Here is a 24,634-nt window from a genome sequence, read left to right on the forward strand (position 1 = left end):
AGCTGGGTAGACTAGACTGTAAGGAGAATAAGGATAAATGACTATATGAAAACCAACAAACCAGTGGTCAAATTCTGAGTTCCCAATTCAGGTTCCGTATAGATACAGAATCTCTTACATTCTAATACTATATTATGATTTTATTTTTAAATAATCTCAGTTTGAATGAACATATTTAATACTAGTGAATTTCTATCAAGTTTTCTGAAACCAAAGGCATTGTGACATATTGCACTAGAGATATGGTCCTAAGTGCCGTAAAAGCTGGATTCTCATCCAATTTCTAATACTATGTGACTTTAGTAAGGCACTAAAGACCTGTTTTTCAGAAGTGCTGAGAACCCACTGTTCACACAAATACAATTTAAGTACAGGTGCTTACCAACTCTGAAAACCAGATCCTATATAGCCTCTCAGTTATGTCATCTGAAAAACACAGATACCTACTTGCTTTCTAAACAGAGGCTAAAGATTGTGAATATTGACTAGTTAATACTGGATGTATGAAACCCTCTGTATCCCACTTTACTGTTCAGCTGAATGTAGCCAAGTGCAGCAACACAGTAAGAAGCAACAGCGTTTACTTCCTTTATCATTCCTCTACCACCTTTCACACTGATCTGAGAAGAGTACATGATGTCTTGGGAAAGAGGAAACGTTTGGCAGAGGAATTTTCTGAAGATAAAGGAACAAAGACAGTGAAGGTACACATTGTTGCAATTAAACTTTTACACTTCTGCTTGAAGAAATATCTTGCTGTTTTACCTAATAATCTTAGATACCTATATCTCACAATACAGTTTGTGAGCAACTCACAATATTTAATGTACAGGCAGTCCCCGGGTTACGTACAAGATAGGGACTGTAGGTTTGTTCTTAAGTTGAATCTGTATGTAAGTCGGAACTGGCGTCCAGATTCACCCACTGCTGAAACTGACCGCCAGTTCTGACTTACATACAGAATCAACTTAAGAACCCCAAGCGTCCCCAAGTCAGCTGCTGCTGAAATTGATCAGAAGCTGATTCCAGGAAGCCCAAGGCAGAGCAACTCTGCCTCGGGCTTCCTGTAGTCAGCGCTGGTCAGTTTCAGCAGCGGCTAAATCAGGACGCCTGGGGCAGAGCAGCTGGGGTGCTGCTGGGTTGCTCCAGTAGCGCCGTTCCTCGGCGCTACTGGACCAACCCAGCAGCACCCCATCTGCTCTGACCCAGGCGTCCTGATTCAGCCGCTGCTGAAACTGACCAGCAGCGGCTGAATCAGGGCCAGAGCAGCTGGGGTGCTGCTGGGTTGGTCCAGTAGCGCCCAGAGCGGCGCTGTGGGACCAACCGGCAGCGCCCCAGCTGCTCTGCCGCAGGCATCCAGAGAAAAGCCTAGTCTGCTGGGGGGGGGGGGGCGTACTAGCTGCGCCCCACCCCCCACCCCAGCAGACCAGGAAGACGCGGGCGGCGGACCGAGACGCACCGCGGTCCCGCCGCCTGGGTCCTCCGCGGCTTTGCTCCCAGTCTCCCTGGTCTCCTGGAGACCAGCAGACCAGGGAGACGGGGAGCAAAGCCTCTGAGGACGGCGGCAGCGGCAGCCGCAGGGCGTCTGGGCTGTCCCGCTGCTGGCTTTCCCCGCAGCTTTGCAAAGCCTCGGGGAAGCCGGCAGCGGAGCAGCCCAGGCGGCCTGGGCTGCCTCGCTGCCCGAGCCCCCCCCGCGGCTTTGCAAAGCCGCGGGGGGGGGGGGCCTCGGGCAGCGGCTTTGCTCCGCGTCTTCCTGGTCTGCAGACCAGGGAGACGCGGAGCAGCTTTTCTCGCCCGGAGTACACGGGCGGCGGGACCGCGAGGTCCCGCAGTCCGTGTACTCCAGGGCAGCCCCGTTCGTAACTGCGGATCCGACATAAGTCGGATCCGTGTAAGTCGGGGACTGCCTGTATTTATCCTCACAACACATCCATTAGGTAGGGAAGGACTGTTATCCACATTTTATAGATGGGGAACTCGAGCTTCCTAAAAACAACTAGTTTAGGGTCATTCTATTTTGGTAGAGCAAAGGAAATGAACCCAGGGTATCAGTCTAATCAGTCACCTTCTCACTTTATACAACATGTTCAAAATATTTAGTCTTCTTGAAGCCACAGAGTCAAATCTAGGCATGATTACCTCCATCCTAAAAACAGATTCACTAATTGCCAACCAGTTAACCATGTCCATTTTTCAAATCACACTAAATTTTGTTCTGTTGAAGTATAGCGAATTGTCATACCAGTAGACCATTTAGTCCACTATCCAGTCTCAAAGTAGCTAGCATCAGATGCTTCAGAAGACATGAAAAAAAACACATGGTAGACCTTTATCAAATAATCTGCCAATAAAGAAGTTTATTTCTGCCCACATCAGGTAGAGACTGACTTATACCTTTAGGCATGGAGGCTAAGAATGTTCTTCTAAAAATATTCAGAGATTCCAAAACCAAAAGTAACAACTTTGATAATCCATTCCAATATGTATAACGCAGGCCAGAAAACAATCCCAAAATAATTTCTACAGAATATTTTTCAGTAAAATACTCAAACTTGATATCAAAGTGGTCAGCGATGGAGAATATACCAAAACCTTTTAAAATCTGTTTAAAAATTTAAAATTGTGTTAAAAATGTACAACTTACTTCCAGTCTGAATATCTCAAGCTTAAACTTCCACCCTATGGATTATCTTATACTCTTCTTTGTAGACCGAAAAGCTAACAATTGAATATTTGTTCCTCGTATAGACATTTGTTCCTTGCAAGCCTGCAGAGGAGAGAGTGTCCACTGGGAGCAGCCATACCACCAAGGAAGTAGCCAGCAGGACTGAGGTGCCACCATCTTGCCTGCCCCAAGTTCCCCCACTCCTGCCCCTGGGACCTTGAACACAGCGCAGGTGAAGGACAAGAAAGGCTCCCAGCGGACGGAAAGTGGGAAGGCTGAGGGAAGAAAGAAGGCCCCTGAAAGGCAGGGGAGAGGGCTGGAGGGGTGGATAGAAAAAAATGCCCCTGCAATTGAAGAGGTTTGGAGGGACAGAAAATGCTGGGGAGAAAAAAGGCCTGTGCCTGATGGGACCCCCTCCACAAGCCCTTCCTCACCCCCCCAACCCTTACTCTCACACCCCACTCTCACATCCCGCTGCCCTGAAGGTCCCAGGCAACACTGGGTAAGTCTCCTACTACTTTTATATTTAGCCATGCTAAAAACACACACTGTTTGCTTATGCCCAGTTTGCTAAGCAACGCACACCACTCTCTATCTTTGACCTGTACTCTTCATGACTGGCACACAAACGTGGGCAGTAATTATCTGCAAACTTTATCAGTGATGACTTTATATTTTCTTCCAGGAAACTAACATTTTTATTAAATGGTGCAGAACCAAGACTTGATCACCTGTGAGACCCTATTACAAACACATCTGGTTGATGATTATTCCCTCTTTACAACTACATTTTGAGATCCAAAGATTGCACATTTTTCAATCTGTTTAATGTGTGCCATGTTAACAATATCTTTCAAGTATTTTAATCAAAATGCTATTCAGTATCAAATCCAATACCATACAGAAATGGGTAATATCAAATACCAGTGTCTTTTTCAAGCAAACTGCAATCTCATAAAAAAAAAAGATATCAAGTTAATTTGAAAAAATCTATTTTCCATAAATGCATACTAATTAGCATTAATTATAATAGCCTCCTTTGAGTTTTGTATCAGCCATTCCATTATCTTGCCAGGATGGAGGCCAGACTACCAGCCTGAGCTGTGAACCAGGTTATGCCATTTACCTTTTAGCATCAAACATAACTCTGGAATTTCTCATTATTTATAAGAATGTGGTGTACTCCTGTTTTTGAATCCTAGTACTGTCTTAGCCTAACAGCTATCCTGTGGCAATGGGTGCCACAGATGTCAGCCTCATTCAGAGCACAAGCTAGACGTGGTCTAGGAATGAATCAGGGTTGTGTAGTAAAGGAGATTGTTGTTTTTTAGGATCCATGCCTCCTTTGTTTCAGTAGTTGGATGGTATATCATGAATGATTCAGTGGAGCCTGGAATGTGATCTGCAAAAAAGTGCAGAATGGCTCAGAACTGCAATTGAACTGACTGGGAGATGAGTTTTGACCATAAAACATGACACATAACGCCAAGTACACTGAAAAATAAGGTTTTAAACATTTCAAATTAGGCACTCAAAATAACTATTTTTTTTTACCTCAGTCCGCAATCTTTAAAACAGAGATATTACCATCCCGTCACCTCACCGGTAAGGTCAGGTATTGTTTCTTAGCCACTCTAATATCCAGCCAGGTCGACAGTTACCACAGGCCCCAAGGCACGCCAGTGCTCCCGAAAGGGGCAGGGCCTCAGGTGGAAGGGTGGGGCCCGCAGGGAGTCAGCCCTGGCACTCCCACCCCCAACCCTCACAACTTTGCAGAGCGGAGCTCTGGCGCTCCAGCAGCAATTCAAAGGGGCCTGGAGCTCCAGCCACCACCGCTGCAGCAGAAAGCCAAAGACAAAATTTAAAAATTCTGCTTTCATAGCAAACTTTGACTAGCGTGCTGTAAATAAGACATGTGGCCACACATTAAACAAATCAAGAGAAAACAAAATATAGCAGTTCATACATGGAGCATTATTCATGCTTTGCACTGAATGAGGCAGAGGTCCTGTGGAAAAAATAATACATGATCATGTAATTAAAGGGATTATTAAAATGCATATATACAAGTGGGCCGATTTAAAGATGCACAGGCAACCTTAATTCCATTTTTTAATTGCTGAGTGCTTGACTTCACAACCTTAATATTCTTTTGCTTTAGGTTTTTTTGTCTGCGATTCAGATTGAAAGATGGCTTGGTAACAGTTCATCATCTACCTACCACTACTAGTACACCTTAGAGAAAAGAAAAGCATTTCCTAAAGTACAAAAGCATGATTATTTTTTCTAGAAAACAGATGCATCATTCTAAGCATAGTCCTGTAGATGGGTGTCCACTCTAATCCAATTACCTGGAAGGAAAAGTAGTTTAAATGACTGTAGTTCCCACATACAGAAGTCAATAAACAACAACCTTCCTCTACCCACACCAAAAAAAATAGGGATTCAATTTTATGCAGTAACCAGTGGAATTTGTTCTCTAGTTAAAAAAGAAAAATAAATTATATCAACTCTTAATGGTAAAAAAGCAGCTACCTCAGTGTAACTTTTGTCTGAAAGACAACTAAATGTTATTTTTTAGCTCTTTGATTATTATGTTTAACTTGTAAAGATGCCACTTATTACTGCATTTCTCAGAAGACTGGTATCATTTTTCCTGAAACTGAAATATAAACAGACTGCTGCAGAGCTATTTCAAACCCACACAAGGCAAACCTGGACCTCACAAAGCAAGAAAATCACATCTAGCTTTTTCTTACAAAGTAAGAGCTTGTGCAAGCCAATAAGAAAAATGATAAATGTCATAGAAAAGGCAAGAAAAAATGGTAAAACAGAATTTGACAATGACAAGACTAAAGCCTGTTACTGTATTAACATTACATGATATACAGTATTTTGACCCCGACAATGAAAATGGCTGTAAAGGTTCATTATTGTATTCTCTCTGGAAGTGAAAAGATTTGGTAATGATACAGGACATGACGGATAGGGATTAGGTTATTGTTTGCTTATGTTGTTTCAATCAGCATAGTCACTCCCCAAGCGCCCAGCCTCACAATTTATTCCAGAAGGCTGGAGTCATGCTCATGCAGAACCCACCCACCTCTTCAGTACAGGGGTAGGCACAAAGAGGGTTCCAACTGCACAGACTAAATTGCTTTAAGGTCCTGCTTCTACAACTGAATTCATTTGCACAGACCTTTACACTCCCAAAAGAGTACCTCTGAAAATGTACCCATGTCATGTAATTCTCACAGTAGGTACTGGATCTTGTGGAATGATCAGAACCTCCTATATATGAGAAAGCAGATATCATGAAGCATGTATAAATGTTACAACCAGTCCCACCTAGTGGTTGTGTAATTCATCTCTTATAAAAACAATATTGCTTAATGTATATCTAAAATCATTAAATCCATCATTCTCCCAAATTAAAGTATAATTATTTTTTTTAAAATACTAAAAGAAAATGTTCATTTAATTTCAGTTACTCCAGTCATAAAACAATAAAAGATAAATAAAAAAACTGATCTATTCCATAAAAATATTAGATTAGATAACTTAAACTGTTTTTATATCAAGTTAAATATACAAAAGAGATATCTGTTTGGTTCTCTAATTTATTTATTGCTAGCTGAAGTGCTGAATTTGAACCCAAAGTTTGCTTAATGCACAGAATAGATATAACAGCATCATGCAAGGTCTGTCAAAAATACTTCAAGCCATAATCTAAAGGAACTCTAAAAACAGTCACAAAATGTGGTGTATTCTCCATGTCAGTTCAATCTTTATCACTCTGCTGAGACTGGCAACTAATGTGCTTTTTAGTACATTGTAATTCAGGGGTCTGCAACCTATGGCTCAGTATGGAACCAAATATAGCTCCTGTCATTCCCAAAATGCATGCAACTTTTTAAATTAAAATGAAAAATTAATTCACACTTAAAAACGTGTAATTATTCATGTAGCTTGAATGTGTGCATGAACCTGAATTTGACCAGTTATGATGTAAACTTCAAAGAAATGTGTGAAAAGATGCAGCAGCAGAAGTCCCATTAAATGAAATCTATGAGTACGTTTCATTTATGCTATTATTAATCATCACGTCAATTATCAATCATATTAAGCTGTATGTTTTCAGTCATGCAAATGGGCATTCTTATACTGGCTCTTTGTTGACCACTTGTTCTGAATTTTGACATAGTTTGGCTCTTCTGTTTGAAAAGGTTGCTGATACCTGCTCTTACCTATTTTCTGTCTTAGGATTGGTGCCCATTCTATCTAGAATCTTATCACAAAAAGCATCCAGGTACCCTGTGTCCTTTTAGCAAGACATGTATTTCTGTATCAGGATCCTTACTATTTCTTCATTTGGGTTTCAGAGGGATTTTCTTGGAAGATCATTTGAGTCAGTTCTCTTCCAAGCTTCCTATTGTGATTTGTGATAAATTTTAATTCATTGCTGTGGTTGTTCTCACATGAATTGTAATCAGTAAAATTATTTAAGATACCTAGTTCCCTTGTCATGCCATCCTCATCTTTGGTGCACTATTCCGTTTTATAAGGCCATCAGCCCAGCTCACTACAGTCTCATTGATTATAATTAGGTACTTTCCCTTCTTTGCTTCTGGTTCCATTTAACTTCTTTCTTCCGGATCATTGAATGGGATATTGTCTCTGTCCCTGTCTTTTACCAGCCCTCTCCGCAAATACAAAATCCCTGCTCTTGCTATTTAGTGTCAACAGTTCCTGTGGTGGTTCCAGGGTAAGATGTACCTTTGATCCCTCAACTCAGTCACTGTAGGAAACCTTTTCCAAGGGATAAGTCCAGCACTTTCACTTTTCTCTGAGTAGAATCTTGTGATTCACTCCACTTACAGATCCGTCTCCAGATTACAGAACTTCTGTTTACCAACAATGTTTCTTTAGCAGGTCCAATTGGATTGGTTCCGAATTAGAGACTTCCTTTCTTGATTTACATAGGCCCAACTGTGTCCTAGGACCCCAGCTCTTCTAAAGACCAAATCATACTCTCTTTCTTTGAAGATCCTGCATCTCCTGCTCAGCTTTAGTGCTGTGGTTTTTAATAGCTTCCAAGTTCTTCCTTCACTGATTCTCTACTTTCATTCCTCCTCCTCACCCTTCCTTACCCCCTATTTATCAACCAGCTGTTACTCAGATTGTGCTTGACTTAAAACTCCACAGGAATGGACACTTGTACTAATTATTAATCATCGGTTAATCCTTGCAACCCTTGCCTACCTTGCTGAAGGCAAGTCCTAAAACCATCCAGGACTGAGTTAGCATTTACTATTATATGGTCAGCTACATGGCTATAATCGGAGTGCTAATCTACATGGTCCCGCAGTTTGGATTATGGGTAATTCCCCCATGTGGATGCTCCAGCAAAAAATAAATAAATAAATAAGCAGTACCCAGTTTGCATTAGTCCTCTTTAAAGAGGACTCAGTTAACATGAACTAAATATCTTTTAGTTCACATCTGGAGCATCCATACAGAGAAATTACAGCACAGCATGCTAGTGGTTGCTGCAATTCACATCCTCATAGTTCAACCTTGGGGCCATGTAAACAGCGTAACAGAAAGAGGCGCTGCCCACAGGTAGTCTGACAGAGGCATATGCCACATTCATAACAAAAAAATAGAGTATCTCTCATGATCTCCACTGATGTTTGTTCTCAGTATACAGTTGTTTCTCAGTATACATAGTTGCCACAATCTTCCATCTACTTCCTCGTATTGTACAAAACCATAACCACTGCATCAGCTTGTAAGGGGTCTGTGGCAATTCATTTCTTTGTTCAGTTTTGGTTCCTGGGCTTCTCCCACTGTTTTAACCACCCTCACAATTCCCCCAAAATCTGCCACATTGCTGAAAGGCAAATTCATTAAAGAATTAAAAATGTCTTTCTTGCTCCCTTCCCTTACTTCTGCCTTCAATTTTACTTCTTCTATTCCCATTACCTTCTCCTTTCCAAGGCACATTTCCATCCTTACAACCCTAAAAAGCTATTTTTCACATATCTATAGTATTTTTTAATTGGGAATGGCTAGGAATTTCACCATGTATGAAGTTGTGCAACAGAAGTAAATTCTCAGGACAAGGGCTTTCCTCATTTACTGGGAAGGATCCAGAGAGAGGAACAGGAAGAAGGATGGAAAGAAAAACAATAATTACATTATTTTTTTAAAAAAACCTATTTTCCCTTTCAGAAGTTTGACAATTCGATTTCGCTGGATTGCTTCCCCCCCCCCCCCCCCCCCATTTTCCTAGCACTTTGACACAAATTTCAGTTTTCTATTTCTGTCGAGGGCACTAAGAATCTGATGCAATATCTTCGTGGCTCACAAACAGTTTGAAAATTCTGAACAGAGCAAATGTATGACAAGGAAACAGAAAGCCGAGCTATATAATAGTCACAGAAATATTAAGAATCCAGTAGCTGAAAGCCATGACTGTTGGGCCAAATAATCCAACATCTGTGCAGTTCTCCCCCATTATAATCAATGAAATTGTTGTATGCCAATTAGCGTGGTGACTGGCTGAATTACCTCTACCATCAAAATGGTCTACAACTCTTGGCATGATATAGAAATATGCCTGGCTGTCACATGGGTGTAATCTGTAAAATTAATATGGCTGAGAACTTAAAAAATTAGATGGTTACAGACCACGAATTCTAGTGATGACTAAACCTAGTGATATTCTGAACAAAAAGAGCTCAGCTTTGCTCATAGCTGTTTCCACTGCTTCACAGTGACTTATACATTCTAGGTTTTAAAGTGACAATCGTGGAATCAGAGTGTGTGCATGTCATCTGTCTCTCTCTCTCTCTCTCTCTCTCTCTCTCTCTCTCTCTCTCTCACACACACACACACACACACACACACACACACACACACACACACACACACACACACACACACACACACACACACACACACACACACACTACTGCCTTGCACTCTGATTTGATGACCATCACCCAATTAGAATACAAGGCTGCATATACAATGAAAGCTTACAAACCATTCTTTTTTCCCCAGAGCCTATGGGAAGAAAGCTCACACATGCACACTCTCTTTCTCTCAGGTACCTGGTGACTATCCCTATTTGCTCAAATCACTTGCTTTCTATTACATACTATCCTGCCCTCATTTCCACTTTTGGTTTAATTGTTTTTGTTTCACGACAGTGATTTTTTGTTGTAAGCTCTTCAGGACACTGACTTCGCTGTTCTACTGGTCTGTAAAATCCCCTGGCACAATAATAGTGGTATGCAAAATTAACAAATAAAAATAATAAACAAAAACATATGTCTGAGAACTAACCATACACTGATTACGCATGTTACTCTGGGAACTGCAGAACTAGAATATACCTTACAAGTACATATACATGAATATAAAGAAAAGCATCCCTGAATTCTGAATAGTTTATGTTATTCCATCTCAGTTATAAATTTAATTTTCCCTGGGGTATTTTAAAAACATCTGCTCTGAAAGATACCAAGTATTATTTACCCAAAAAATCCTACAGTATGCAACTTTTTTGACTGTCAAATGTGTATTATCCAGACAATCATCTAGACAGATATTTAGAATATTTAATACTTTTTATTATAAATAATGTATAAATCAAGTGGTGATTTTAATTTCAATGTTTAGTATCTCAGAAATTTTTAAAAGCATTTAACCTTTATTAGGCTTACTGAATAAACGTCATTTCTCAAATATACATCCTTTCAGACTTAAAAAAGCATAGAGGCATCTGAAACTGGTATAATTTTAAATCCAGAAGCAACATTTTATTGTTGAACTATGCCCCAGAAAACAGTGGCTTAACACGAAAACACCGACACCATCTAAGAGCAGCATGAATGTTCTGCTACAACGTTTTTTAAAAACCTGCCTCCTAATCTTGATTGAGGTTTGAAAGGAGAAAGTCTGTCGTTTTCCAGTGTAAATGTTGTGCAAAAGTTTTACAAACACAGATTTAAATCTGCAATTGCCATTACTAAAATAAATGAAAAATCTATAAGCGGCAATGAAACTGGCATGCAAATAAAGGAACTGTCAAGACATATATTGCCTAAAAATAAGCTTACAATAACTATTTTAAAGGCTGTGTGTGGTCCTACCCATATATTTTGGCAAGATGCACTTTCTCCAACCACAGCTAGATTCATCCAAAAGCTGTGGCACTGCAGAGTCTCTGTCTCACCTGTCAAAGTTGAAGAACGTTGTTCAGCGGACCACCATGAGTCCATGGACAGGATCCATAGCACTATAGCAGCTGTTCTTGATAAGCATTTAACTATAGGGGAAAACACTTGAAAAAAAATCCTTCCATAACAGGATCACCCTTATTACATATGTATTTAAAAACAATGAGAAACAAGGACTCTACCCTCTCTAAAATAAAACCCTCAAGACATTTATGCTGAAATGGCATAAATGTCCAAACAGGTATCACTATCCATGTAAAATATACTGCTTTAATAAGTACTTATTAAACATATTAAATGTACACAATAAGTATACAATGTTTTATCTACCTCATAAATTAACCAAAGCATAGTAAATAACTATTAGATCACTTTATCCAAAATGTCAGCAGTCAAATAAAACATCATTAAGTTTGTCTGTCTTCCTGCAGGAAAAGTAAATAAATAAATAAATGTTCTTTCTGTTCTTAGTTCTTAAGAACTGCATGAACAATATTTTCCTGCCAAACCACAAACAGGTTAAATATTTAGCCTCGTCTCTCCTTCTGGGAAGGGAAGGAGGTAGAGGCTTCCTTAGATATGGCACAGGTAGGTAAACTCAAGGTACAAATAAAACCAACCAGAAAAAAAATAAATAGAAAAAGTTGCCAGTTTCATACCATATGAGAATATTGGATATTTCCAAAAGCTAACAAAAAGAACCAACCAAAATTATGAGTATAAAAATAGCAACTTCAACATCAATTAGCAGCATACAAGCATTAATTTCCAGAGACGGGTTGCTTTAACTACTGAGATCTCCTATAGTTTAATTAGTGGTAGTACTGTATCCCCTAAGCAAAAAAGACTTTATACAGATTACTTTCACTTTTCCCTAGATCTATTTAGTGTACTAACTAGCATAGTTAGGATATTATTTTTCTTTGGTTTTGTCAGTAGCATGTTTGAAATAAATTTTATTAAGTGGTAGTGTATGTAACATTGCATTGTGGGTAGCAGTTTCCTGCCTTAACCTAGCCACATCCTCAGCTGTTATATGAGACAAGTTTCCCATATTTTCTGCAAGTTGACTTTTTTTTTTTTTAAAAGAAAACAGACAGAGAAAAGACAAAAAGTTTATAATGATTTTAAACAGCAACTATTGACTGCTTACTGGACTATATTTAACTAGAAGGACTTGTACAACAGAATACCAATGATAAGAAGAAAAATAATTGAGCAATAATGTACAAAAGCAGCAGTCAATAAGATATATTTGGCTTCTAAGATGCAGAACCTTGCTCAATGACTGAACAGCAGGCAAAGTTTTCCATTACTGTTGTTCAAATGGGCATTATGTGACTACTTTTTTTTTTACTGAATATGGCAAAGGAAGGTTCGTAACCCCAGGCAATAAGAGACAATTATGTTAGTTAGAAGTAAATTAATTCCCAATTAACAGAAAATTACTCTCATCTCCATGTGTAGAGAAGATTTCTGTTTTAGGGTTAAACACTTCTTTAGCAGTAAGAGTCCAAAGAGTAAACTAAGAAAAGACAACCCATATTTGCTTATACTGGAAGAAGAGAGAGAATTTTTCATACAGAACCAAACTATCAGCTTCATTCCATTTCTAGTTAAATTATGATTCAAGAGAAAAAAGAGGGTGGGGTGACAATGTATATAAAACAAAGGCAATCATAAACACACATGGAAAATTAGGCATTTATCCATTCAGTACCCTGGTGGCCTTTCAGCAAGAATGTCTATGAATAGCAATATAAGCTGTCATAAAGAAGTATTTCTATTAAATACTCTCTTTCTGCTAAATAGTACACAAGGTTTGTGGTAATAAGTTAACATTTGTGATACTGAATATAATTCATACAACTGTAACAATTTGGAAATTTAAAATCCAAGTAAACATTAGTCGATATAATGGAGTTTTCACAAAATGTGTAAATACCAAAATTACACACCTGCACAGAAATAAAATGTAAATAAATTAGGTAAGAAACTGCTGCACTGCTAACAAAACTATACCCAAAATGAGAATGACTTTTCTAAGGATTTGTGAAATGCAGAGTGACTTCTTGCCGACAGAAACAGGAAAATGCAACACTGTTTGAGACAGACCAAACGCAGCAGTATCTGTGAGTTTGATGCATCAAAAGTAGCAACATAAGGATATGGCATATTATAAAAATCTTATTCTTCTGGGAAACATAAAACACAGGGGATAAGTTATTCCTTTAAAAAATTAGCTGGTAGGAAGTTGACCATACCAAAAAAAAATTTTTTTAAATAGAAATATACTCTCTACGATGTATCCTATAGGTTTTATGCTAGATAAAGTACAAAAAACAAAATGTTTGGAAATAAGATAAAGCAAGGCTTACAGGTTTTGAAAACAAATTTAATAAAAGATCAAGAATATAATGGTATTAGATTTGTGTTGAAACTGATTTTAATTTCAAAATGAGACTTACTGTCTCCATAACTGAACAAGTCCATAATGGTCCACATGAACAAGTCCATAATTTACAAAGCAAATTCTTTAGCCTAATACTTATAGCTATAATTATATTAGTAGCCTAAAGTAATTTTAAGTTAATTTTGCTTTCTGAACAAAAGTCTTAAGTATAAGCCTGCAATTAAATTTGTTTACACAGTGAATGAACACAGTTGTCAGAAATAATATATCTTCATCACATTAACAGTTATTTTTGAAGAAACAAGTTGGTAGGTATTACGTCTATACATGTTTTTGTTTAAGAAACTCTCTCATAATTAAAAAGTTTACTTAAACAATAACAAGAAAATATTTGTAACACTGAGAAAACAAATTTATGTTCTAAATGAATATAGAAAATGTCTAAAACTACATTTCAATCCCACATGGTACAATGTGTTCTTATGGTTCAATGATCTTCACCCTGCTAAATGGAGAATTTATTGTGGCAATCGTAACCTGGATATCAAAGATAAATAAAATAGCCTGTTACTGTCCAAAAGGTTATCCCATTTAAGTAAACTAAGAAAAGAAACATTAGTTGAATGAACTTAAGGTACTCAAGTCAAAGTAATAAAAAAAAGCATCTTGTGTCAATTTTACTTCAGTGTATCCAGTTCAGAGATCCAGTCCTATGTGATGAGTATGATTTTCAGTTATTAAAGAAATGAATAATAATTAATGTTGGGGCTTCTGTCTTTTAAAATTATAAAGATCAGGCTTAAATGAGAGAAAATATAAGAATTTGCCTCCAACAGTAATCTATTATATGGTAACTGAATATACTTAGCATTAGCATAATATAGTATCTGAAACTTTCTCAACATGTAAATGTATTCGCTGAGATTTTGTACTTATAATTTGAAATTCCACAAATCATAGATACAAACACTTTCAAATGCTTTTATTATATTAAACGATGACTTCTAACTCACACATGCACACTTTGTTTATCCAACATAATTAATACTCTATTTATTCATTTTTATGCCTCAAAATGCTTTCTTGGTGATGACACTATCGTGTAATACAAATCTATATTCAGGGATACAAGAAGCCCATTTTTAGAGGGACAGGTGGGTTTTTGTTTTGCTGAGTTGATATCGATTGCACTTTTTACAAACTACATATATCAGTTCATACACTACCTAGTAAGTTTTCATTTAAAGAAACAGTCCTAGACATTTGGCAACCTCTATAGAACAGGTAAAGTGTTGAACTGAAGACAATATAGTGTACATTCCAATACATATTGCGTTGAGATGTTCAGAAACAGGATTGGGTTTATATTTTTCTGATAAGAATCTGCCAAAGAAAAGCAAAATGTACAAATAATAATTTTACTGAAATACTCGTTTTCCATCTCCTCTCTCCACACTCCATCCACCCACCCACCCAAAATAGAAAGACCCTGCTCTCCGCCCATCTGTCATCCAATTAGTTTCACACCACTTCTAGTCAACTGCTTATTGCAGAAGCAATGGAGGAGATAAAGGGGGAAAGGAGTGAGGAAAGCCAACTGCCAGAGACATGCTTATGAAGAGTTTTACAAATAAATGATGAAAAATGTTCAGAAAATTTCAAGTCTGTATTTCTTTTCTGCCTTTCTTCTGACTCCCCACATACAAAAAATAATGGAATTATAAAATACAGCGCTCATATGATACAATCATGCTAACAATAAAATGAGTTTTACACAAACACATGTCCAAAGGGAACAAAAATAAGATAGTTTCTTAAAGATGTTTCCAATTTTATTCTGAATCTGACTGAGCAAATCAAGACTACTGAACACATTATTCTCTACTACACACAGCATTTTGCAATTTATTTCAAAGTCTCTATTATAAACAAAAAATACTGCTTTTGTTAACACATTGTGTCCTGATATACTAAAAGATTATATTGCACTAAATTAAAGCTGTAGTCCATTAAGCATATACAAATATTACACATGCATATTATATTGTGTTTAAGCCTCACATATTCATCAAAATTATGTTTCATTTTCAAAGTAAGCACTAACATTAATGGCAAAATAAAACTATTAACAGGATCCCTCAAAAAGTCTCAGGTGATACTGTTTCTCTAAAACACTTAAATTGTAAGTAATTGATGTTAGCAATCAAAATTCCATAACCAATAAAATTCACAGTTTAATAATGTCTATTTCAATCATTAAATGTTTTATTAAAAAGCATAATTTATAATACAGTACTCAAAGTAGTTACAATATACAAATGATAGATTCTGCAAAAAAGCCAAGACTGATAAATAATTGCCCTTAATTTTCATTATATAAAGCTGCCAGCTAATCTTAAGGTACATAAGCAAGACAGACATGATTTAAGATTTGTAAAGGAATACCCAGACTAACGCTTCTCTGACAGCCAATTACACTACAAAACACAGCCCCAACAAGCAGGCTGCTACCAGACCTTAGGAAAGGTAAAATTTCTTACAATGAGTTACAGATTCACAAGTATAGGAAGACAAGAAGAAAAAGAAAAACAGAAGGAATCCAGCCACCCAGCAAATATGAAGCAGACCCAAGATTGTGATACAATCCAAAGATGTAAATTATTGTAAATCATCACTGTTGTTCAGAATTTCACACAGCCACTTGCGCCAATTTTGCTTACTTTTCCACAGACACAATAATGAACAAAAGAAAGAATGAAAGTGGGTGGGGGGGGGGGGGTGAGGGAGAGCCTGTACTGAGAGTACAAAGTTCTGCTGTCCATATGCTTTAACTGTACAGGAGTTTGGGCTCTTTCAGCATTTTGTACTCTCTCCAAATCCTCATGAGTCACAAAAATTAAAAAGCTATATCCTTCTGGATGCCAGGAAGGGCCTTGCCACAGGCCTTTTGTCAAAATAAAATTAAAAAAAAAAAAGACAAAGAAAAAGAAAGAAAAGCCACATTGGTAGGCAGTCCCACTTACTTTGAGGACTGTGATGTCACAAACCACATGATTCTGTCTCTCCAGTAACAGTGCTTCCAAAAAAAAAAAGGAGTTTTAAAGCTTTTGCTTTTTTGGATTATGTGAATGCTTCATTCGCCTCACAAACAACCACAGAACCACAAGTGCGGTGCAAACTTTCTCCAGGAGGATAGCAAGAAGTCTCTGGTTTTTAAATGGTTAATCTCCGCAGGTCACTACCAGCCACTGAGACCAACCAAGTCAGTAAGTGCTCTCTAACCACAGTCTATGCAGTAATAGTAGGTCCTTCAAATATTTGCTCATTCTCTTTTTGTTTTGTTTCCTTGCTTTTCACGTTATCAGTGCAACACAATTTTTTGACAGAAAAAAACAAATACAGAGTTTATGCACTCTAGACACACTGTAATACTAAAACTGGGATTGGGTATGGTTTGTATTTTCAGTTTAAGGCTTCAAGCAGTATTTACACCAGAAGATACAAGTTGCGTGTGAAAACAGAGGACTATGGCATCAAACAGTCTGTTCAGCTCAGTGACACCATGTCAGCAAAACTTCTTTTGGGGTAAGTATTATGTTTATTTAATTCTATCAATGCTCACTGACTGCCATCAAACCAAAAACTTGTTAAATAATATTTATGGTATTTAGAACGCATAGTATATTTGGGAGTAGTCATGAAAAAGAGGTTACCATAAATAACACATGTAGATTTAAGCACTAATTTGTTAAATAGTAATCTGACAAGGTAGGCAAAGTGAAGTCACTATACTGTACAATCCAGCGTTTGACAGCAGGTGTGCTGTCACCTTTGTAAGTCACTGTTTCTAGTTGTATGCATTTAGCAAAGTAAGATGGTGCTCTGAAAAAATCAAAAATCTTATTAAAATATGAATATTAAATGAGCACAATAAACAATATCACAGAAGAGCATCAGGTTCAGAGGCAGGGGGGGGGGGGGGTGAAATGTGGCATTTTATAGCTCCAGCATCTTTGCAATGGACAAATGAATTACTAATTTATCACTGCTAGTTCTCTGTATCTGAAGAAAATAAGTAAAATACAGGACTTAGAAACTTCTCCTATACAACTGCCCTACCATTGTCTTAAATGTTTCATAAACTAAGAAACGTCATTTAGCATAAACGTCAAAGTATTCAGCATTAATCTAGAGTCAACCCCAAAATCAGTAAAACACGCATTACAATGCATTGGGCTCTTTAAAAATAGTTTTTCTAACTACATTTTAATCATGAATCAGTTGAGATCATTTTTCTGTAAAAACTATTCATATGTGGAATTTAAAAATGTGGAAGAAATTCAGTTTAATTTGTAAGTAGCATTTTTTTAGCAGCTCTGTATAATAGTATTTTGCCAAATATCAGCTTGATATTCAAAACTGTAAACAGGTCTTAAAATATCTTCATTAAATAATAATTAATTACACATGTGTATATTTACATACATGTTCCATATACAGAGTACATATACGCTGTAAATTGATATTGCAATCACTTTAATTTTAAACCTTCCCCAGACCTGTTTTTTAAAATCAATAAATCACATTTTAATCCTCTATTATATTAATTATCATTCGCTAAAACTGAATAATTATTTTCTGATTTCTATGAAATTCACAATGCAGCTGAGTGTTAGCTGAAAGAGTGACAGCAAAATCCCAAAGCATCATAATAGTTGATCAGCGGTCAGGTATACATGCAAATTTTTTAACTGAAACAGGTCAATAAAACTATCTGATTGATCTCAGAGAAACCAAAAGAAAAGCACATGAAAACTTACAAGATTTTCTTAATGCTGTCCATCATGCTGAAACCTTGTTGGGGTTGTAGCTAAACTTTTACCTCTCCTCCCCCACAAACACTTCAGAGAACAAAAAAAAAAAAAAGGATGCTAGAAATACTTTCAGCACATACACCTAGATTAAGCTTATATTGTAACTAGCTTATGGTTGGAGTTCCCTTTACCCCTCCTACTTCACACGTTTCAACTGGCTAGTAGTTAAGCACATGAATGTACTGTAAGTCTATAAGCACAATCAAACAAAGAAAGTTCATATTTAAGGAATAGAATAACTTTAATTTATGATGTACAAAAGCACTGATAGACTACATAGTGCTGCTTCTCAGCACTAGCTGTCTGAAAGTGCTCATGCAAAGGTGTACTACACATAATATTGAGGTAAAATATGGACACAAAAAAATAGACTTTTTAATGGTAGGCAGTATTTCTACTAAAACTGCTGTCCTAATGAAGCGCAGCCGAAGTGTAGCCAGACCACATTATCCCAGTGTTTACAACAGGAAATACAGTTTACATGTATAGGGACTTTCTTTTGCTTTTACTTCCAAAAAAGATTAGGAGAAATTTAGTTGGCTAAAATTATCATAACATGAAGTGGTGACTGCTTAATTCATCTACTTTTGGCCATTCTTTAAGCTACTGAATAATGTTCCAATGTGCTTCCAAATTTTGCATATATAGGTAAGGCTGAACAAATAAATGTGTCTTTTGAGACAAATTACAATGAATTTCTAAAGTAAGAGAAGAATATCTCCTTGACTTTATATTTAATCTTAAAAAAATAAGAATAGAGGCTAGAAGATCAAATTAGTGTTTCCAAGCAAAATAGCGTGGTTCTGTATAGAATGCATAATCCAACTATGATCTTCATTATAGTCAGGTCCCGCATTTAGTCTCCTCCCATTCTGTTCTCTAATTTATTCTTATTGGGCCTGTTAAATTTGATGGCGTTTTTCTTAAGAACTCACCTGTGGAACTACTGATGGCTGACAGCAGAGCCAAGGAAGTAAAATGCATCAGACTTCTGATCTGCTTATCAATAAGTTTAATAGTATCTCTGCAATTTTTTATTTTACCTGATGCAATGCATTTTAATCGTAACTGAAATCATCATGCATTTTCTATAACTTCAAAAAACAAATTCCTACTTAATCTAATGAATTCTGAATTATCCAAAAACTGTGTTCTGTATTTAAACTGTTGTACAGCACAGGTAAACGTAGAGCTAAATCCCAGGCTGGACTGAGTTCTGCCTGTGAATAGTAACGCTTTGAATCTTTTAATTCAAGCCTGTTAATTTTGAGTTTGTCAAGACACTTATAATCTTATATCTCTGGTTTAAACTACAGCAACAGTAGATTGCTTAGAATTAATTCTAAAAAACCAACAAACAACACATTGTTGAAAAACATCCGGTGGATATGATTTACAGAGGATCTTCCAGATCATGTAGTACTTCTGAAATACATACCATATCAGTTATACATAACAGGAACCACATTCTGCACTGATGCATCCTCTGTATGTATGTTCTGTGCATCCTCACTGGCTTCAATGAAGTTGCCCAGAATTTAAATAAGACAAGAATTTGGCCAATACGCTAACTTTTTTGTAATTGATCCGGATAAACAGATGTAATACGTGGAAATTAAAGTTGTACCACTTAGAAGTTTTTGTTATAAGCCTGATATCATGATACTACACAATGACATGTATACTATTTAAAAAAAAAAACCTTTCAACTATTTATGAGCTACTCTATCACTTTGTAACCAATTTAATTTTACATTAATATAAAAGTACACAATGTAGAAAAGGATTCATAAGAAGAAATTCAGAAATCAGGATGGTATATATTTTTGTGGACTAAAAGAAGAAAGCATCTATAAATTCAGCCTCTAGCTTTCACAATCATAAACATATGAACTAAATCAATTTTAATCAACACTTTTTATATTAAAACATAATGCAAAGTGCTCAGAATATAAAGTATAACATGGAACACCAAGAATAGATTACTATTCTCATTCAAATTAAGAAAAATGGATTCCCGACACTACAGTTAATAAGCATGTGAAACACATGAAATATACATGACTACACTATATTTGTAAATGGCTTGTAAGGAATAAAATGTATGTATTCATTTAATTACCTCCTTTGAACTAACCACTGATAGTCTGGATTGTTCAATCAGCCATGCTGATGTATAATTTGCTAAGATACAAATGTTCCAGTTTGTTAACAGAACACTGAATTATCTGATGGTTAAATAAACTAGGGAGAAAAAAACCCAGCCAAACTCATTAGAGGCACTAATGATAAAATCTAGCATACAGGATTAATCTTTATTGAATAGAACCATTCACAAATCAAACTTTACTCCACTTCAATACTTTCATAGAGTGCTAATCAATTACAAACCTTTTCTAGTGATTCAAAAATCCATGTGCTTTTAATTTTATACACTGGTGGTCTAAAATATAGTACTGAGGCCGAGCTAAGTCATTCTGTATTGCAACTTTGCTTTTTTCAATAAATATTCATCTAGAGGTTTTCTTAGAGAGAACTGCTCATATGAAGACTGTGGTAATATTTTTATACTGTACCTCCTTGTTGAAGCAGAAGGTTAGGGGTTACCTAAATACCTCAACTGTATATACAAAAAAAGGAAAAGGTAAGTATTCACATGAAAAATCCAAAGGGACTATATTATTTATTTTTGCATTTCCTATGATTAATGATGCACCAGTACATACTTGAAAACTCAAGTCAAAATAGGGTAACACCTCAAATTCTTTTACAAACTGTACAAATATCAAACTTCCATGCTGTATTAACTACTTTACCAAAAATATTTAAAGACTTTGCCACCCCACATTAATAGTATAACAATAATACTGAAAGTCCCTCCCAAACGGTGTGACTTCTTGGTGGTGGTCTAACTAACTGTAACCTTAAAATATATTTTAATAGTATAAAAATGCCATTCCTTATTTTTTTATTATTATTTTTCTCTCTCATTAGCTTTTACAACAACATGCAGTTCAGTACTTCATATGGCTAGTATATGTTCAAAAGAGTCTACACCCGTAATGAAGACATAAACACCATTTATGCTTTCAGGTATACATGGAAAACAAATCAATATGCAAAATATTCTTGCAAAGAGGGCTGAAACTATACACTGCAGCTGCTTCCTACCTTCAAGTAAAAGCTACTCTGTAAATATGCTTAATGACGTGTCCTATGTTCTGTAACACACCTATGTCCAACAGACTTCAGTGGACGTTAAAGAATGCAAGGCAGGGCAGAAGTAGGTCATACCGGTAGGATCATGGCAACATGGAGCACCCACAGATCTCCACTCCAGCTACCATGAAGGTCAACAGGAGCTGTGGGTGCTCATCACCTCTGAAAAATCAGGCCCTACTCTGTGTACCTAATACAATTCAGTACTGTGTATTGTAGATGATGGAGTTGTCTCTGAAAACTTGTTAAATCATCTGGATTAATAAGAGTTACAATAAACTGCCACATTTAATGTTCTCTGAGGTCCAAAATATTTTAATTGAAGGAGGCCTCAAGTTATAAAGCAAACTTAGCAAAAACCTGAAGCAGTTTAAATCTAAACGTGAAATAATGAAAATATCAAATTTGCCCACAGTTTAACTGCAATGTAAAAGTATACAATAGTCATTTAAAAAAGACCCCTAAAGACTAATTTAAATTACCCACAAAGAGTAAACACCACGCAAATTCATATTGTGTTGATAAATGTATTTCCATTTCAAAAAATGAAGAAAGAAATATTATGCTTTCTTCCAAAGGCTTTTCCTGGTAAATTCTTCCAGGCTTAAGAGTTAACCACAAGTTTTAGAGCAGGGACAGCAGACATCCACCAAGTGCACCAGACATCCACCCTTTCCATCACAGGCCTCCAACAATTGCACTTTTCTTATATTATTTATAATAGCATCAGTTTTTACAGTCTCTTTCACACTCCCCTCTACAGGCGTATGGGGAACGGTGTTGGGGGGTGCCTTTTTTGCTCTCGGGTATTTGTTTTTAAGTTAATAAAATTTAAATTTAAGACCATGTTTCCTGTCATAAACATTCTCTCTTCTACAAATAAATAAAAGATTTCCCACTTAATATGTTGAAAAATACACCTTAAAGAGACTATTTTAAAGATGAGCACAGGGACAAAATAGCCTCCTAAACCTGAGTTACTGTATCATAAAACAGCTCAACACTTCCAATAAAAAGTCTATTATTCATGCATCTGTTTCCTGTATTTTTTTAAAATTCTGCTTGTTAGCATGCAGTGGACTGATCTAGCCTTCATCATGTAGCTATAAGTTTCCTATTTAATATATAAACTTGTATCCAAGGGGTAGGGGGCGACTGAATATTGATTCACTGACTGTTAAAATCACTTTAAATGGAAGCAGTGAGTGACTTAATCAATACTTTTTTAAATATTCTAATTTCCCCAAAATATTTGATTTTATTACTGTAAAACAGTAAGTCTAAGTACACTACTCTCTTTTCTTTAAATAAGCATGTACTTCAGAATTTCAGACATTTTTTCATAACATTTACTGTATGTATTCTAAGCAGTTTATTTCAGGAGTATTATCTCATCTCTTTTTAATAAAACAACCTTTATTGTAATAGTGCAGGTTAAAACCATTATTTCCTCTGCTGTCTGGTTTTCAAGAAATGTTACATTCATTAAAGTCAGGCAGTCCCGGAATTAACAATAGTTTTAACTTTTAACATGTTATAGCTAAAAACCCTGTGGCAAAGAACTTTTGGCAGGAAGTCAATCCAACAGGATTTGTTACAGTATTTCTCTGATAGACAGTGATTTTTTTTTGTTCACATACTATATTTCATTGGAGTTGTTGGTATCTGAGAATAAATCATAATTTAGTATTAATTTTCTTACAGAAAGTATTAAAACTCAAGTACCTTATATATTTATCTCTTCTGAATGTATTTGAACCACAAGTGTGCCAAACCATTGTTTAACTTATCCCTTTTGGTCAGATATCTTGTATCTAAATCCACTTTGTGGTTTAGTAAGAGACAAAAACAGAGGCTACCAGTTTCATAAGATCTCAACAAAAATTAATAACATTAACAATGCATGTGAGCATATATACTGATGCACACCTACACAAGCACTGTTCTTTCTGAAACTTGGGTTATTGTATAAAATGATATATTTTATATTTATTACCAACAGGTATTATAGCAGGTGAATAAATAATTTTTTGCCAAATGAACTCAATTAACATGATCGCCACATAACAATTTAACAAAAGAGCCTTTTTATGAGAAACAATATACAGATTTTTTTTATTTATATCTATGTTACATATACATAACCATTTACTTCTGGAGGCAATATTTTTTCAAAGTATCTGAATATCTTTTAAATAAGGATCAGAAAACACAGAGTTAAAATAAACAAAGTATTTAAATTTGTCTGTGATACCAGAAAGAGGAAAAATTAACATTTTTCAAAATAAATATATCACCAGTGTATACGCAAATATGCATGCACACGTGAACACATATATACAGTTGATATTTACATTTTTAAACAGGAAGAACACCCTGCCTGCTAACACACAGACAAATTTAAATACTGATTGCTTTTTTAACTCTACATTTTCACATCCCTACTTCTAAATAGCTGTATTTCTCTAAGCATAATATCTAATCATTTAAATTAGCATACAGTAACCTATCACTATAATTATGCAGGGATGAGATGTACTATCACATTCAAATTTGTTAACAGTCTGAATTTCATAACATTGTTTACAAATCTTTGCTATGAACAGCTTATTCTGCTAATGTCCTAGGACTTATTTCAGTGTAAGTTTTTGGGGGAAAGGATCTTGTCTTTGTCAAGTGCAAGGTGTACTGATAGCACAATATAAATAACAGTAATACCATAGTAAGTGATTGTTCAAATACTATATATTAAAAAAATGGCAATACTCTGGGGAAATGTGTAAGTAAGGAAACAGGGCTATTTTTCATACCTTCACCTTTCCTAATACATACTCAAGAAAACAGAAATTGCATTTGGGAATATCAGTATTAGACAAGGTGAACTCAATCAAGAGTTAAAAATAAAGCGAGACCATGGTTTTATAACTGCGGTTGTTTCTACTTTACTGTATAATTGCTGTTTATGACAAACTGCAATATATTATTTCTACAAGTGATTAAACAAATTCATCACACTGTATTTAATTTATAAGAATTCTATTCTGACACATAAGGCTCTCTTCGGCCATTAAAATGTGAATTCTCTAAATCAGTATTTATATTATTGTCAGCATCAGCCTTATTGTAGAAAACGCAAGAGAGTCAGCTTCAGCAGGGAAGAACATAGCTGTGACAGAACAGAAGTTTAGATGTAAACCTGCTCAAAGTAAAAAGG

The 24,634-nt window shown here is 36.1% G+C and overlaps 2 protein-coding genes across 10 annotated transcripts in view; one reads left to right on the forward strand and one right to left on the reverse strand.

The window, feature by feature from the left end:
- Positions 1–24,634, reverse strand: part of SUPT3H (SPT3 homolog, SAGA and STAGA complex component) — a 426,525-nt gene that overhangs the window by 343,046 nt on the left and 58,845 nt on the right. The gene's annotated exons all lie outside the window — the stretch shown is intronic.
- The window catches only part of RUNX2 (RUNX family transcription factor 2), a 213,045-nt gene continuing 204,878 nt past the window's right edge, over positions 16,468–24,634 (forward strand). For all 3 annotated transcript variants that reach the window (XM_075923375.1, XM_075923376.1, XM_075923377.1), the window contains exons 1-2: positions 16,468–16,593; positions 16,794–16,912. In XM_075923375.1, the coding sequence (XP_075779490.1) occupies positions 16,855–16,912 (58 nt within the window). In that variant the 5' untranslated portion in view covers positions 16,468–16,593; positions 16,794–16,854. The remainder of the gene's footprint in view (positions 16,594–16,793; positions 16,913–24,634) is intronic.

Source organism: Pelodiscus sinensis, chromosome 3 (assembly GCF_049634645.1).
Source record: "Pelodiscus sinensis isolate JC-2024 chromosome 3, ASM4963464v1, whole genome shotgun sequence".
Taxonomy (NCBI): domain Eukaryota; kingdom Metazoa; phylum Chordata; order Testudines; family Trionychidae; genus Pelodiscus; species Pelodiscus sinensis.